Genomic DNA, 16,391 nt, shown 5'->3' with positions numbered 1-16,391 from the left:
GGAAAGCTAATGGGTTTTAGTTTTCACTGCCACGCTTCCCAGTAAACAGAAATCCACCCTCAGGATGGGGCTGTCTAATTACACCCGGAGTGCTCTTACAGTCCATCCAGCAGTGGACACTACACAAACCTCTCCTGCAGCATCCAAGGAGATGATTAAGTTACTCGCAATATCTCTTATGATTCCCTCCACCAGCTTGAGTGGTCCCCTGAGTCCCATGCAGACATCATTAGCAGCTCCTGCAATGGCAGGCCAATCAAATTAAATGGAAACATTTTGGTCTCCTTTCCAGTGAAAATCACCTAGCTTTGTCCCTCCCCCACCCATCACCAGCTATAGGAGCACATGGTGTGCTGGTGGTGCACTGAGTGCAGCGGCAAACCACAGGTGACCACCTCGGTGTGGAGAGGCAGGCTCAGTGTCAGCACCCACTCAGGTACTGGTTTCCCTGCCTTCCCCAGCAGCTGCAAAGGGATCTTTGTAAGGACCCATTCTGCAGCTCTGCTGAGAATGCCAACTTTGCAAATACCCCTAAATATAAATCAGAGATATTCAGGCACGAGAGGTAGCACCTGCTGTCCACAAATCTACTATGAGAGTCTTGAGGAGCGTTCGCACTTTGTTGGATGCATCACAAAAGGCTTCTGTGGCTGATCGACTTGCCCAAGAGCATCTGATCCGAGGGAACAAAGGCAGCCAAAAGCCACCTCAAGAACAAGCTAAAGCAGGAAAACAGATGGTCAAGAATAAATCTATTTCAGACCTTATGTATCATTTGCTGCTCATCTGCCTGAGAGAGAACATAAAGGGCCAAATTCACAGAAGGGTCTCAACGACACAGACACTTTTCAGCAATCTTCTACCTGACACTGTTCTCTAAGGGTGGCACAGACTTAACCTGCTGAATCCATGCTCCAATATACTAATGCATAACTTTGTGTCTCTGAGCAGACTTGCAGCATAAAGTTCCTTTAACGTCAGTTTAAGAGTGGCTTCAAGTTTTGACTTTAGCAGCAGTGGAAAAAAGGCAAATGAACAAAATGCCTTCTTTAACATACAGGTTCATCAGGAATCAGCACCTCATACACCTGGGTTCACAAGGACACGACCCCTGCAAAGTGAGTTCAGCACAGGGGAAAGGTGCTGGGTTAACTCACCGAGGCTGACAGGGAACTTCAGATATAAACACTCGACCAAACGTCTTACAGACAGAACGTTAATCTGCTGCTCCAGAGCTTACAAATGCATTTACCTTACGTACAGTTCAAGGCAAGTTAAATGTTTGACTTAGAGAATCAGAATTCTGGACCAAGTATATGTGAACCACGTAAGGTCATATTTACACCACATCCAGGCTCACAGGAGACATCCCTTTCTCTGCCTTCTCTTTCCTTAGCTCCTGTTCTGTCTCAAGTGACCACAGAGAGATGAAACATGTCCAGGAGATCTGAGAGGCCACTCAGGCACAAAGAGTCAAAGCAGTTGAGATCTGAGTCAAGGACTATGTGGGAGAACAGCAAACACTGCAGGTCCCTTTTTATACAGGGAGTTTCCAAAAGTGATCCTGAAGCTCAGCGGGTAAGAAACTTTACAGAGACAGCAAGACAAACAGGTAACAGCAACACTGAGAAGAACCTTTAAAATGTAATAGGAACAAGTGAAATGGTAGGCTTTTCTTTAACAGAAGTTTGCATTTTCTATATGCTGTGTGTCAGTAAGAACATGGAACAGAAAGCCAGATGTCTTGGACAAGTCCTACACGTTTTCTGTCTGTGCAAACCAACAGGGATAAGGAAATCATTCTCACAGAGCAAGCTATAAAATAGTGTGATTGATAAGAAGCTTGCTAAAACACAAGATGTAGATAAATTAGCTTTTTTTCCCCCCCAAAGCATTCAAGCATTCTCCATCTGGAATGATATCGGTTAACCAACTATTTAACAATAACATGGCAAAGCTTACAAATACAAGTTATTTTGGTACAAACTAGTGTGGAGGAGCAAATGAGAAAGCAGGCAGAATTCAGTGGTCATAAGCACTGACAGCAGCTGAATACCCTACCCAGCCACCCAGCTGCACACTCACCTAACTGAGCAGGACCGAGCCAGGTATCCCTATGGGCACATTCTGGGAATAGTAATAATCAAGATTCATAAAAAGATAAGGTGAGGAGGAACCAACTCTGATCCATCTTGACCAAAGCACTTCAGCTAGAATTTCTGCATCCAGCTGCCTAGCTTCTGGACCTAGTCCTGCTAAGGTACACAACAGAACAATCACGGTTATGCGTATTAAAGTGTATTATTTAAATTTATCAAATGCTCTCATCTGGATTATGACTGTTAGTTTTGTTCACCGTACCCCTAAAAAGCGTAGAAGGTTCAACAAGGGCAGTGCAAATGCTGTGCAGAACTAGCAGCCTCCCTTCAGTTGACAAGCCCCTCCAGTTCACAGGAACATCCCAAAGCAGAGCCCAGGAGCAGTTCCCAGACTGCAGCATACTGACTGTGCTGCAGTCGTGCCTCAGGCTAAAGTCAAAAGCAGAAAGCACCGCTGAGCCGGTTCAGCAGAGCACGCAGTCATCAAGAGCTTCCATTCATCCTGGAGGACTCCACAACGCCAAGAACCTCACAAGCCTGGTTCAGACTTTTTTTGTTAAATAAAATTATTGGCCAGGAAAAAAAAAAAAAGGCAGAAGGTGTGAGCTTAGACTGAACTATCCAAAAATGATAAAGAAACAGTTTGACATCACTGACTCCAGAGACCTTTGTCACACAAAACAAGTCATCGCAGAGTAACACCCGAGTGTGTTCCAGTCATCTGAAGTCCGTGTCAGAAAAGGGGACTGCCTGCAAACAGGCAGCTCACTGTGCTCATCTAGCAGTGCAGATGTGAGCACACATGCCAACAATTATGTGATATTGATACAAGGCAACTCATCTCTTTGTTGTATGACTTGACAGACCTTCAAGAGCTTCTGGCCCTCAGGGTGCGTGTTTGAAACTCTCCAAGCCACCTCTGAATTCATTTCAGTATTTCTTATCAAAGACATTGGGTCAGTCACTTAATAAAACTTCAACTTGTTTAAGACTGTACAAGAAGTAGTACTTCAGATGTAAGCAAACGATTCCAGTATTAGTAGAGTCTAAAGCTTGTTGTTATTCGGTTAAGATAGGGTTATCTTTTCGAAAACTAAGCTGCATCAGCATGATGTCACCCACTGCGCCCCACACAACCACAGCAGGAAGCTCAATATTAACGCGCCTCCTGGCAGCTTAAGCACCTGAATGGTGTCTGAGTGCTGCAATTTAGGTCGGCTAAAGGCCATACAAAACACACGGGTCATATATAGGCCATACAAAATCAGATGACCGATTGCTGTTACTGTTTACGTTCCAATTGCTCCGAATCTGGGAGAAGCGTTTCAGCTTCAGCCTAAATGAAGTTTTCCGAAGTACTTCTAAACACCAAACCACTTCTCACTAGATACACTTATCTACTTGCTGTTATCGACGCCCAGAAACACGAGCATAAAAGTAACGCAGCGGCTGTCAGCGTGACTGAGAGCACAGCAACCCAAACACACCACAGCGTGACGTCAGACACAGCACGCTCACACCGCCGCTCGGAAAGTTTCCTCGGGACCCGGGCAGTGCCACAGGAGCCCGAGCACACCGGGGAGCCCGAGCACACAGGGACGCCTCGGGCTCGTCTGGGGGACCCCAGCGGCGGAAAGCGGGGCCGGGCCGCTCCGGGAGGAGCGAGGAGGGCCCGCACTCACCGTTCAGCCGGGTCTGCCGGTTCGCTCGCACCCGCAGGAAGGTCTGCAGAGGGGAGACAAGAGCGGACATGTGTCAGCGCCCCCGGCCCGCAGCCGCCGGATGTAAACACCCGCCCCCACCTCGGAAACAAGGCCCGGACCCCCCGCCCCGCGCATCATCGGGACAACGCGCCGGGCCCGCCCCCCCCCCCGGCCCAACTCCAGCACCCACCTCTTCCCGGCCCCCGCCGCCGGGCCCCCTCCTGCCGCTCTGCATAGCCGCGGGCGGCCGGCGGGGCGACGAGGCGGCGGCCCCGAGGCGGCTTCCCCCGCGCGGCCCGGGATGCGGGCGGATACGGCGCGGCCCGGCAGGCGCCACCGATCAGCCCCCAGCGGCCGCCGCCATGTTGGCCCCGGTCATGTGACCCTCCGCCGAGCGGGTGAAAGTTCACCAGGAAAGCGGCAGGGAGAAGAGAGGAAGTTCCCATGGCAACCGACAGGCGGCAGCAAGGCTCGGCGAGCCCCGACCAATCAGAGCTCAGCGGCCGTCGGAAGCCAGGGAGGTTTGGCCAATTAGAGATCAGGGGCAAGTGGGACTCCGGCGTGCGTGGCCAATCAGAGATCGGGTGCAAGTAGAACCTAAGTGCAGATGGCCAATCAGAACTCGGGGGCAATTGGCACCCTGTGCTACATGGCCAATAAGAGCCCAGGAGCAACTGGACTCAAGGGGTCCTTACCCAATCGGGTACTTACTTACAAAACCAAAGCTGCTGATTGTCGGTTCTACCCTTTTAATTAATGAAGCTGTCTTTCAGGAGGCACGCTCACCACCGAGGCTTTGGTGGAGGAAGGCGAGCCGTTCCTGCACGAGGATTTTAGGCTTTCATGTTAGGCTCACATGTTAGGGGTTAGCTCATGGCTGCAGATACTCTGTGGGCTCGGCTGACCCACACAAGGTGGTCCCTTCCATGCCTGAAATGTCATCTTTGACAAAGAGCTGTATCTAAGTCTAAATAAAATGGCTTTACTTTCAGCTGTAGCACAAGAAAAGCCCTGGCTGGCAGGACATACAGTATCTAGCTCCCCTCAGCCTCAGTGCCCACACACCGAATGTCACCATCTAGCTTGGCATAGGAGAGGCAAGGGGAGGCCCACGCCCTGTGTGCTGCCCCACTGCCTCTGCTGCAGCTCCTCAGTGCAGACAGCAATGCAGGCAGCCCAAGCATGGAGCAAGCCAGCATTCCTGCAGCACTCCTCCTCATAGATCTCCTTCTTCCCTCAATGTCCCTGTGGTAAATAAGCGTGAGGACTGAGAAAACCGAGCCATAGGGATTCTGAAAATGTATACTCCAATTATTCCCATCTTAGCATGCCGCTAATACAATGTATATTTGCTATTATTAAATCCCCACAAGGGGCATTCATAATACTAGCACACCTCTGCATACAGAAAGCTACATTTTGCAGCCTTTAAAGTCACTACGAGAGTCTCCTGCTCTGCTTCCTGAACATTTCGCTTGGTAAGCCAGGAAGAATGAGTTCTCATTCATGTTGTGGCTTTATTAAGGATATGCTGAGGCTTTACACAACCCTGGCACCCACTTTGAGGTCCCTTTATATTGCCAGAGGAGCATAAAGCAGCCAGCATAGGCATAAATGAAAATCAGGCCCCAGAGGTCTTTTCTCCCTGCAGTGCAGACTTACAACTCCCATTACGCATTTGCATTAAGGGCTGCAACCCTCCATAAAATACACTCACAAACTTAAAACACATTAGAGACTCACTAGACTCAGCACATGGGGGGGGGCTTTTGCTGAGAATATTTGTCCTCAAGTATGACATAATAAAAATTTATAGGAACAAAGGACTGCAAGGGACCGCCAAGCTCACAGAGACTGAAATCTGGAGAAATGGGATGGGAGGGGACGTTGCAAAAGGCTTTTCCTTTTGGAGAGAACATTATTTATTTATTAGCCTTAAAAAGCAGGCAGTGAAGAGAGCAGGAATACCTGAATTAGGCATTTCTGTGTCTTCTCTGGGATTTGCTTCTCTTACTTGGTACCAGGTCTCATACAAGGGTGAAGCGACCGTGATATGATACAGCATTAGAACTGACGGCTACCTTAGAGTATGTAGCAAACGATGGAGGATCTGTCTTTATATGGTACTGTAACCAATAAATAGGACAGAGGACAAAATAATGGGCAGTAAATGCACATTTTTTGCTACTATTAATAGGACCTGTCTTCTAGAGCATGTGCTTTAATTGGGGCTGCTGGGGTGGACCATCAAAATGGTCATCAGCTCTCCTTCTGCTGATCCTAATGCAGACTGGGCGGGTGTCGAGTGGCTGATGCAGAACGGCCTGACCTTGGGCACAGGACATCACTGTGAGGGACGCTGGGCCATGGATACAGGACAGGATATAGGGGTAGGGTGGCACACAGGGTCGTGGATTTATGCCTGACTGATACAGCCATAGCCCACCCAGCCTCTCCCCATGGTAGCTGAAGGCATGCTTGACACTGTGCTAAAGACTACCATTATCTTTTCTGCTATCTTCCAGAGCTTTGTTGAAGCCAGTGGCTGAGCATGGGCTTGCAGCTAAACAATGTGGATGTGTCTTGAGCAGGAGTCAAGTGTGCCAGCCTGCCCCCAAACCGCAGACAGATCCCCAGCAAGCTGAGCTGCACTCTGGCTGCTGTCTTCTTCTTCCTTTCTTGCTCTGTCTCCCTGAGCTTTTATTCATTGTGTCACAGCAGGTCTAAACCTGCTACTTCTCTGGGCAGATAATGTTTTTTTTTGTTTGTTTGTTTGTTTGTTGTTGTTTTCTAACCTGCAAGGTTATAAAGCCTGGTGGCACAGCTCTGCCAAAATTTGTGTGGGAATCACGAGTCCGTTTGCTGGGCAGCAGTACACCAATGAAATGGAGAGTTCTGGCCTGCTGCAGGCTGACATCATTCACTGCTTTCCAAAAAAAATCACTCCTCTGAAAGTTTCACAGAGGCACGGGGTAAGTAATGACAAACACAGCCATGGCAACGGCAGAGATGATGAACATAACGCAACAGAAACCTCTGTGAAGATTTAAAGCTGTGATTGAAAGCCAGCACTGGGAGGACTCTGCAGGCACGCCTGCGTGGCCACGAGAGGGACGAGGTGCACTATAGGCATGGGGCATGGGGAGCTGATGGAGAGATGCTGGGGTGAGCCGTCTCCCAGCTACAGCACAGAGCAAGGACGGTGCCTGCCTGCTTACCTGGTATCTGTCTGAGTGATGGATGTCATCCGAGGAGTGGGGTGATGCTGTCGGAGAATCTCCTTCCCGCTTGATTGAGGCCGACAACAAAATTGACTGTGAGAGAAAGGAGAAATTCATGCTGTGAGCATCGCCCAATGCTCTGCCCCTGACTAAGCTGCCCTCAAGGGCACGGGGAGAGATGTGGGGCTGGCCTCGTGCTTCACGTGGTGCGCATTGCCTGCCCTGCAGGGGGTGGGCTGCGGGGGCTTTGGGCTGCTACAGCCCAGTGCAGTGACATTAGGCAACAAAAGGACAACTGTCCCTTGGACAGTGATGAGTGATACCACTGGAAGAGGCCAATGGGTCCGCTGGCTGAGCAACAGGGTTGAGCTGATGCTATTTGCAACATGCACCTCTGGTTTTAGAAGCATAGCCCGAAGGGCTATGGCCAGTTGAGCCTGGATGTGCAATTTAAAGCGATTCAGCTAATGAGAACTGCGTTAAATTTGCTTTCTCTCCTATCATCCATCCCCAGCCCCATCTGACAGATGAGCTATTTGCAGGGAGAGCACAAGCATGCGTCTCTGGACCACACAGGTTGCCCAGCACATGTAGGCATCGAAATGGCCACACCAATGAATGCTGCTCGATGTGTGCCTCTGCTATGCTGGAGAGCGTCTTGCATGTGCAGTATCAGAGCACTGCACCACCATGCAGATGCCATGGAGGATTCAGGAGCGTCCCCTGGTTAAAAAACCACCCCAGAAACCCACACGAAGCATATGGCAATGCGGCATTGTGCTGGCATGGAGCAGTGCCAGCGTGTGCTCATCTGCCTCTGCAAGTTGCGCTAAATCTCTCAGCAGCTTTGCATTAAAGCTCTCAGCACCTCAGCAGCACAGCCACCCTTCATTCTGTAACGATGCTATTTATTTTAATAAGTAGCACAGGAAAAAAAAAAGAAAAGAAAAAAGAAAAATGCCTTTTAGAAGGTTAAAAAGATCAGTGATATTTGAGACCTAAGAAATCACTGGTAAACTTTGAGTCAACAGTGGCTAAGTCCAAATTCTACATGCACTGAACCTGAGAGGAGAAATTGCTGCAGGACTTCAACAGCATTTAAAAAAATGTATGCTGAGTTGTAAGTCAAGTTTATTATTGGAAGAATTGGAGGGGGAAATCCAATTTAAAATTCTAATTTGAAATCTAAATTAACTAAACGAGGTTAAACGTAGCGCAATACGTTGTAAAAGATATACACTGTAAGCTCAGCTCTCCAGATGTTTGTTTCCAGGAATCAGCTGGCAAGATCCAACAATAAATGACTGCTCGGAGATGTGTATGTTTGCGAAGGGAAGTGTAGATATCATCTGAATTGGACAGGTCAAGTGTGGTGACAGCATTATTAAAAAGCATAATACCTTGGAGAAAGGCAAGCTTTCCAGCAACATTTGCCTCTGGGCTGAAATGAAACATGAAAAAGTGCATTTTTTTGGAAAGATAGGAGCAAGAGGAAGGATGACTCAGCATACAAATCCGTCTGGTCAGCAGGAGGCCATCCCTGGGCTCCGATAGCCCCCCTGGAGAGGAGAGCAGGGCAGCGTGGGCATGGAGTAGGGCCCCAGAACGACATCATCGTTGCTGCCCTTTACCCACTCATAAACCAAGCACCCGGAGCTGGGAGGGTTAAATACATTTTGTCTTCCAATGTATTCTAGAGAAGGGGAAAAACCACCCATCTCCCCATTCCTTGGCGACAGACAGACAGATCCACCCCACCTCCCGCTCCCCCCTCAGCCTCCCGGTAGCTCTAATCCAATATTATTATGTGAAAAATGGTTGGGCTAGCTATGGAGACAGTAAATTAAACGTTATGTATTAGTTTTTAGCGTGTGGTCCCGGGAAGAACGCCGGCCCCATTTATTCCACAAACCTCCTGAGCACCATGGCGATGACCTCTGGAAAAACGCAGGGCTAAACTAATCCCAAAGATGTCAATCTCGGGGCCTCTTCTACATACACTTGCAGTTTAGATTAATAAACTGTCTATTTTTAAATTGTGTGCAAGCACTTCAATTCTAAATACCTCGCCGGCATGTTAAGCACGGCCTTAGCGATGCCAAGTCACACTTCCCCTTTGCTGTTAGGAAGTTTGACTTCATCTGTTTTTCTCGTTTCCTGGCGATGTGGCACACTCTGCCTTTCGGCCCATGCTGGTGAGACAGAATGGGGCAGGGGGAGGCAGTCCTAAGGGCTGTGGCACTGGGAAAGGCGCTGGAGGGAAGGGAGATTACGTAGACCCACAGAGTTGTTTGAGTTGGAAGGGACCTTGAAGGGCATCTAGTCCTCTCATGCAGTCGGCCAGCTTCTCTGCCCTCCTGATTTTGGCCTCTTTCCCCCCAGGCTGTTGCACTGGGGCTGTTTCCCAGTGGCTGTGGCCAAGCTGGTACCGCTGAGCGGAGAAGAGGCAGTGATAGAGCCCTGCTCCATCTCACCACCGCCGTCTCGAAGACAGCTGTAGATGTGAAGGCAGCTTCGCATTTTTCCTCCCAGCCCTCTTCCAGCTTCCCACCCCAAAACTGGGGCTGCTTGCTGCCTTGGGTGCCAGTGTAGGATTGGAGCTACTGGGAGAGAGCATCCCCATCTCCTGCTGCCCCTTCCCTGGCAAACCACAGCTCCCCGTGCTGAGGACGCATGTGTGAGCGGCCGTGCAGCCTCATATTTCTCCCTCCCCTTTAAATCATCTCTCCATTGGGTAAAGGCACTCTCTGCGGAGGTTATAAACCCTGAGAGGATCAGCCTGAGCATTACACCTGGGGCAAGCTAAATAAAAAAAGGTCACCGGCGCTTTTTAAACATGGACAAAAAAGCAGTAAAATGTGTTTGGAAAAAAAAATCTGGCATTAAATCATGACTTTTTGCCTGGCTCGCCTCATTAAAAGTGGCCTTTTGGAAGGTAAAATTATCATTGTAAGTGATAAGATCTTTAAGAAAATAATTCACGGCTTCTTCACCCTTTAATATGATAGCCGCCACCGGCTAATTTTTTTCTTAATGGCAACGAGGCCATCAATCTTGTCCAAGCCGTGGCTCTCTCCTTCCTGCTGCCCCTCCTGCCGTGCCGCTCCTCGTTCGGTGCCGGGCAGGTTTGGCACCAACCGAAGGCGCGTGGCATTACCTCCATCACGCAGGGAAGGGATGGAAGCTGCACCCAGCCCAGCTGACATCCCGCTCCCTTTCAAGTCTGGTCATTCGCGGGTATTAAAGTGCTGGGCTCCGGCTTTCTGACAGCCCTGGAAAAACACAGGGAGTCTATTTTTCTTAAACAATCCATCACCGCTGCTGTCAGCAGAACAAATACCCTAACCCTGCTTTTTATGTATCTACGACCTTTATTTTTTTATTTTATTTTTTTTATTTTTTTTTTTCTTTATTTTGGCACAAAGTGTTCCCTGCTTGATGCGTTCAGCTTTAACTCTGCCGCCTAAATAGGTACTTATCACTTAACATGGAGGTGATGGCTTGACATGTTTTCTGTCTCCTGCCCTCCCCTCCACGGTAGGGAAGCCGTCAAAGTGTTGCTAATAGCTGTTATCACTTGGGAACTGTAACCCGAAAGCAATGAGTGATACCAGGCCTGGCTGCGATTTTCCCCCTTCACTCTGCTCACCATTTGTTATGCTGCTGCTGGAGGATCCCTGACAAAAAGATGCTACTATTAGAGCTGACTTTCCTAGAAGCTTTTGGAGGGTCCACATTTGCTGCCAGGCAAGCGAGAGGCAAAATTATGTGGTGGCTTTTATCTGTGTGGGATGGAGCTGGGGATAGAAAGCTTCAACACGGGAAGGATGTGAATAGTGAGCAGAAATGACAGTGTCAGCAGGGAGCCGCTGGTTTATTTCGGTGATATTGTGGCTGCACAGGGTAGGCGACCCCTTCACACTGAACCACCGATGGGTACACCCAGGATGGAGGAGACAGAGCTATGGTCCGGAGCTGGGACACAACCCCTGGACCACATCCGTGTGTGCTCCTCCTGCCCAATGCGATGTCCCCGGCGCGGCTGTTTGGCCTGAGCAAAGCGAGGGGCTTTGTTCAGGGCTGATTTGTGTTGTGGCACATAACCTCTTGGAGGTTTGTGTTGGAGTGGCTCTGGTATTCGTCACCCCGAGCTGGCAGCCGGCACGCACCCGAGGTAATTTCCCCTCCTTCGCAGACCTGCGGGCTGTTCCCATGTCCCCGCCTGGGCTGCAGCCTTGCCACAGCGCTCAGATTTGGCTTTTTAATCCTTCCTCGTAAATCGGTGTTACGCGGGGAGGAGCGTGACGTTCCCGAGCCCCTACAGCGAGCTCATGACACAAGAGAAGGAGTCAAAGCCCCAGGGCCCCAGCGCTGGCCCCTGCCCCTACCACCAGACATGATATGGAGAAGTTAAATGATCGTGCTAGAAATTTCATCTCCAGCCAGGCAGCTGGCAAAGGCTTAGCACAGCCGTTCTGTCAAGGTTTCAGGCTCCAAATCTTGCTTGTTTCAAAGCTCTTTCTCCTTGGAGGGCTTTAGTGGTCAAATTTCCCTCCAGGCGCTGTAATTCTCTCTCAAACTGCTCAGCCAAGCTGTAAAACTGCGGGGTGGGTGGGGGATCGCAGCGGAGGTCCGGGAGCACCCGGGGTGTTTGCTGGTGGTGGGAGCTGGCACATGAGCTGGGCTTTGGTGGGAAAGGCAATCTGCAGTCATGTATGGGCAAGGGGAAGTCACTGAAATTTAGGGAGAGAGATCTCATCTCCCTGGGCAGGGAACGTCCCACCAAGATGATGGAACAGGCTGGCCAGAGTGGTGATGGATGCCCCATGCCTGGAGACATCCAAGGTCAGGCTGACAGGGCTCTGATGAAGCTGTAGGTGTCCCTGTTCATTGCAGAGGAGTTGGACCAGATGGGCTTTAAGGGTCCCTTCCAACAGTTCTACGATTCTATACCCACGAAGGGAGAGTCATAGCCAGACAGTGGCAAAAAGCATTCTCAGGTAGCTGGGAGCACATGGGGGGGACTCTCAGCACTACCTCTCAAGGACAAGCCAGAACAGTCAGCCTTTGGGGAAGTCCTGCATGGACACTCTGGGCTCGGAGAGGTCTGAGACATGGCTGACTGGGACACATCTCCAGGACGTGCCCTCCCGAGTGGCTCTGCTGTTGGCTTCCCCATGAGGACCCAGGATGATGTGAAAGGTTACTGACCAACACCCAGCTCATGCTGGGGAATGGGATTTCTTTTACCATCCATCCTGATGTCTCAGGCTTGTCATCAGAGATAAGTGCCACGGGGGAGCCAGCACTCTCCTCTAATTCCTATGCATGGGGAAGACCTTTCCTACAGCAAAGCAGGTGGGTTTTTAGCACTTTTTTTTTGCACCTCTGCCTTCTGCAAAGCTCAGACACACATGTGGGAGCTATCTGGGCTCTCAACAACATGACAACGAAGGCACCACTTTGGAGCTGCCCAGTTTGCTGCTGCATGGGCAGACGCGTTGGCTGCAGTCCCCATCTCGCAGCCCTTGTTTGGCCATCAGTGCCTCAGTCAGCCCCGATAATAGAAGAACTTGATACAATAATCCTGCATTCATCGCATCCCATGTTGAGTGATTGGATTTTCTTTGACATATTGCCATGAAAATTGACCCAGCATAGTGAGTGACAGCTCTTGAGGGGCGGGAGAGCAGGGAGTGAGGGATGTGTGCTTACTGCTACCAGCAGGGAGAGACGTTTGCTGGGGCAACTGTGGGGAAGGAATGGGCCTTCTCAGAGGGAATTTGCATTCCAGTGGCTCAGTGGGCACAAGGGAAGGAGCAGCCTTGACTCACACCTCGTCCCCTGAGCCCCATGTGGTGACAAAGAGGACTTTAACACCGAGCTCACCCGGTGGTCAGCACATCACCTGTCCGTGCCACACAGGACTTGTCTCCCAGCAAAAACCACCTAGAAATAATGAATCCTCCTGGGCTGAGAGGCTTTCAAGCTCTCTGAGAAGGGAATGAAAGATTTCCTGATTTCACCCTCTCCCTCCCTGCTCTCGTGCCTTCTTGAAGTTAATGTTCTTAGGCCCAGACGTGACGGGCAAAGGGAAAAGATCCATGTGGTGACAGGGGACGATTGATCTCCTTTACATAGAACGACTCTCCAGTCCCAGTTTAATCCCCTCGCTCAAGGCAAATGGGATTCTTTGTCAATGGAAACTTCAAAAGCCCGGCCCTGCCGAGAGATGGACCTTCTGCTTTATCTGCTGGCTGTCACTCACGTGGTGTGTATCCCTCCAAACAGCTCATCTGTTTTGCCTCCTGTCCCTCTCCCGCACAGGCGCTATTTCACAGGTGCCTCTCAGCTCCTTCAGGATGCCCAAAGGCAGCCACACTCCCTGTGGGTCTTTATTTTCCCTTTGGGTTTGAGTTTGCCTAGGAGGTATCCCAGGAGCACGCTGGCTCCCAGCCCCTGGCCCGAGGGGGCAGCAAGGTGTTTATGTGCTTGGCAAGGCACTGGCCCCCATGTTGCATTCCAGCTGCTCCAAAAGATACCCGAAGCATCCATAAAAAAAAAAACAGGCAAGCAGGACCTGCAGCTCCTTGCCAGCTACTTGCCTGCCCAAGCACTGATCCTTCCAGCTGCAGCATCATCTTAAGGACAGCTAATTAACAGATGATGCCCTTTGCAGTGATGCTATGATGCCTTTTGCTCCTGGCAAGCAGGGCTTGCTGAGCCGAGGGGATGGGAGGAGGGTACTGGGATGGGAATCCATCTGAGAAAGGGTCTGTTGGGGATTTGGGTGTGCTTTGGTACCCTAGAGGCGGCCCCGCTCCCCTCTTCCAGAGCTGGCATATGGCTCTGGCCCCATAGCTCCTGTGCATGATTTCACAGTCTGAGCTCAGTATGCGTGTGATCAGCTCTCATTAGCTGTCATTAGACACAATCTGGAGTCCTGGAGCCTGCTGGGTCCTTCAACTCCAGCATCCCTCAGCTGCACGGGATGTGGTGGGGAACGGGAACAGGAACAGCATCCGCTGTGCTAACCTGGATTCTGGGATGGTCTTATCCCCAGGGAACGTAGAGTGGAGTGGGATGGGAAGGTGGTGGGAAATAAAGAACATCACTCCAGGGGAAAACATTTCGAGAGGTACTCACTTACCTTGGGGGTGCCTGCTGCCATGGCATCCTTCAGGATGGAGTTCTTACTGCCAAGAGAGAGAAGAGAATGGGGTCAGAGCCATGAAAGCACCGCGGTGGGCAGCGTGGGGAGCTCTTGGAAGGGATCTCCAACAGCAAAGAGCTCTTTCACCCTGGGGAAAAAACAGGAGCGAGCCTGTGGGGGCAATGGGATGACAGCCACAGAGAGAGGGTGGTGAGCACTGCATGGGGCTGGGCACAATAAAACAGGAGGATGGGAAGCAGAGGGGGAATAAATCAGCGTAAAGAGCAAGGGAACGAAGATCCCCGCTGCTGCCGCAGGCTGGAGTGATTTGTGAAGCCAGCCTGCTCCCCGTTTAGCAGGGAAGGAGGTCCCCGGCGCGGCGCTCCTCCTTGCCTGCCCTCGCCAGCGGGAGATGCTGCAGATTTAATAACACCTTCCCCCCTCCAGACAGGTTAAACTTGAAACAATTACATATCAAAGCCGACATGGCGGGGAGGCCCGCGCTGTAATTTTTTGGTTATTAAAGTAATCTCTCTCATGTAAATTCTCCCGCTAACATGCTGCAAACAGCATTAGGAAATAAATGATTTCCCCGTGATTCGATTTGTCAATGCAAAGCACCTGCAGCAGGCAAAAGGAGCTTGAAATATGCTGCCAGCCCCAGAGCCGGTGCTCACGGAGCGGGCTGGATGCCCTGAGCCTGGGGAGGTGATGGATGGATGGGTGGGCGGGGGGGGGGGGCTGGGAAGGGGAGGGATGGAATTGTGTTTAATAACAAAATTTGTATGCAAGCCCGCATCCCAGGCTAAGGATGAGTGATCGGCAGCCAGAAAGTATTAAAAAGCCTCGCTAAACAGATGCTGACAATAGAACAAGACATATCAAATCAGATCTACTTCAGGAGCATTAATACACGCACGTGCCCCCCCTTCCCCGTGCGCGCGCCGTGCCGCACACACACGCTCCTTTCTTCTCAATCACAGCAATATGGGAGACATCAATAAATTTTTATGAGACTTTTAGAAGATCAACATGGTACTAGATGTGACAAAAAAGCAATGTGCCTGTCATGTTCGCTTTGTCGGGGACACTTTAGCCCCAGATGCCGAGCTGCAGTGGCAGCGGGGAGAAATTGAATTTGGCTGGCTTTAATCTGCCTTGATTTGGCAGATGGCTGGGTGTTATGAAATGAGAAGGGATGGAGGAAGGTGTTTTCTCCCGGGGCTACGGTCCCCTCCTCTCCCAGTGCCACCACCCCACAATGAGGTGACGCCCGCGGTGCTCTCTCCCCACTGGGTCACCCCAAATGGCAGAGCGCTGCTCCAGGCCCTGAGGTCAGTGAGGCGCTGCTTTTGCATGAGTATACCCAGAGTGCGATGCTCAGTGTGAACAAGTGCTGTGTGCTTTGAGGACATCGCAGCCACCATCCAACGTGGCTGCTGCCTACGGAGTGCTGCCGATCCCATCCCACAGCCCGGCCATCCCTGGTCCCACAGCCCTGCTGCTCTCTCCCATCTCCGCTCCCAGCACGAGCAACTGGGGCTTCTATTGGGGCATAAATGCAATCTTCAGTTCCCTCTTGCCTTCGTGCAGATAGAACTTGTTCTGCCTTGATGATGGCCAAAACTGAGCTTAAAATCCTCCACCTCCCATGATGCTTTCACTTTTTGAATTGCCCAGAGTGTGAAACGATGCTTTTTTTCTTTTATAAACCAATCATCGGGTTAAAAGAAAAAAACAAACAACCTACAACAACAACTCATTTCCTCCCTTTCCTTGTTAAAGGTGTTTAAAATTATTCCTTTCCAAGGGCGAGAGGAAGAACCTCATTAATTCCTCCCAGCAACGGCTGTAGTGCCGGGAAAGCAGAGCTCCCAGGAAGAGTTTCTTTGGTTGCTGCCATTGGGACCAACGGGGAAGGGCTCCATTTGTATTGTTCTTCATTGGGAGGACCAACGCTGACAACCACTTTGCATTCAGATCTACAGCAGTTGCGCCGGGAAGGGGCTGCAAGTGGAAGGGCCGTCAGCAAAGAGAAACCTGCCCGTCCATAAACACCACGGACAAATTAAAAATGGTAAAAGGGAAATCAAGACCTTTAAAGTTCAAACACTTTTCGGTGCCTTTTAAAGTTTTTTGCTCTAGGCTCTCGCAGAGAGCACAATCTTTGGAGACCTCGGGATTCTCTTTAATCACCCAGCCAGGCTGCAGTGGT

At 50.5% G+C, this 16,391-nt stretch overlaps 1 protein-coding gene across 13 annotated transcripts in view; it reads right to left on the bottom strand.

The window, feature by feature from the left end:
* Window positions 1–16,391, bottom strand: part of RNF220 (ring finger protein 220) — a 165,621-nt gene that overhangs the window by 47,540 nt on the left and 101,690 nt on the right. For 12 of the 13 annotated variants that reach the window (NM_001109987.3, XM_040704659.2, XM_040704658.2 and 9 more), the window contains 3 exons: window positions 14,174–14,219; window positions 7,021–7,116; window positions 3,782–3,824 (listed from right to left, as the gene is read on the bottom strand). In NM_001109987.3, coding sequence (NP_001103457.1) covers window positions 3,782–3,824; window positions 7,021–7,116; window positions 14,174–14,219 — 185 coding nt within the window. Of the gene's footprint in view, window positions 1–3,781; window positions 3,825–3,992; window positions 4,184–7,020; window positions 7,117–14,173; window positions 14,220–16,391 lie in introns of those variants that run through there. The other variant, NM_001012599.3, reaches the window with a different exon arrangement.

This window comes from Gallus gallus, chromosome 8 (assembly GCF_016699485.2).
Source record: "Gallus gallus isolate bGalGal1 chromosome 8, bGalGal1.mat.broiler.GRCg7b, whole genome shotgun sequence".
Classification (NCBI taxonomy): Eukaryota; Metazoa; Chordata; class Aves; order Galliformes; family Phasianidae; genus Gallus; species Gallus gallus.
This window is presented reverse-complemented; position numbering and strand designations above follow the sequence as displayed.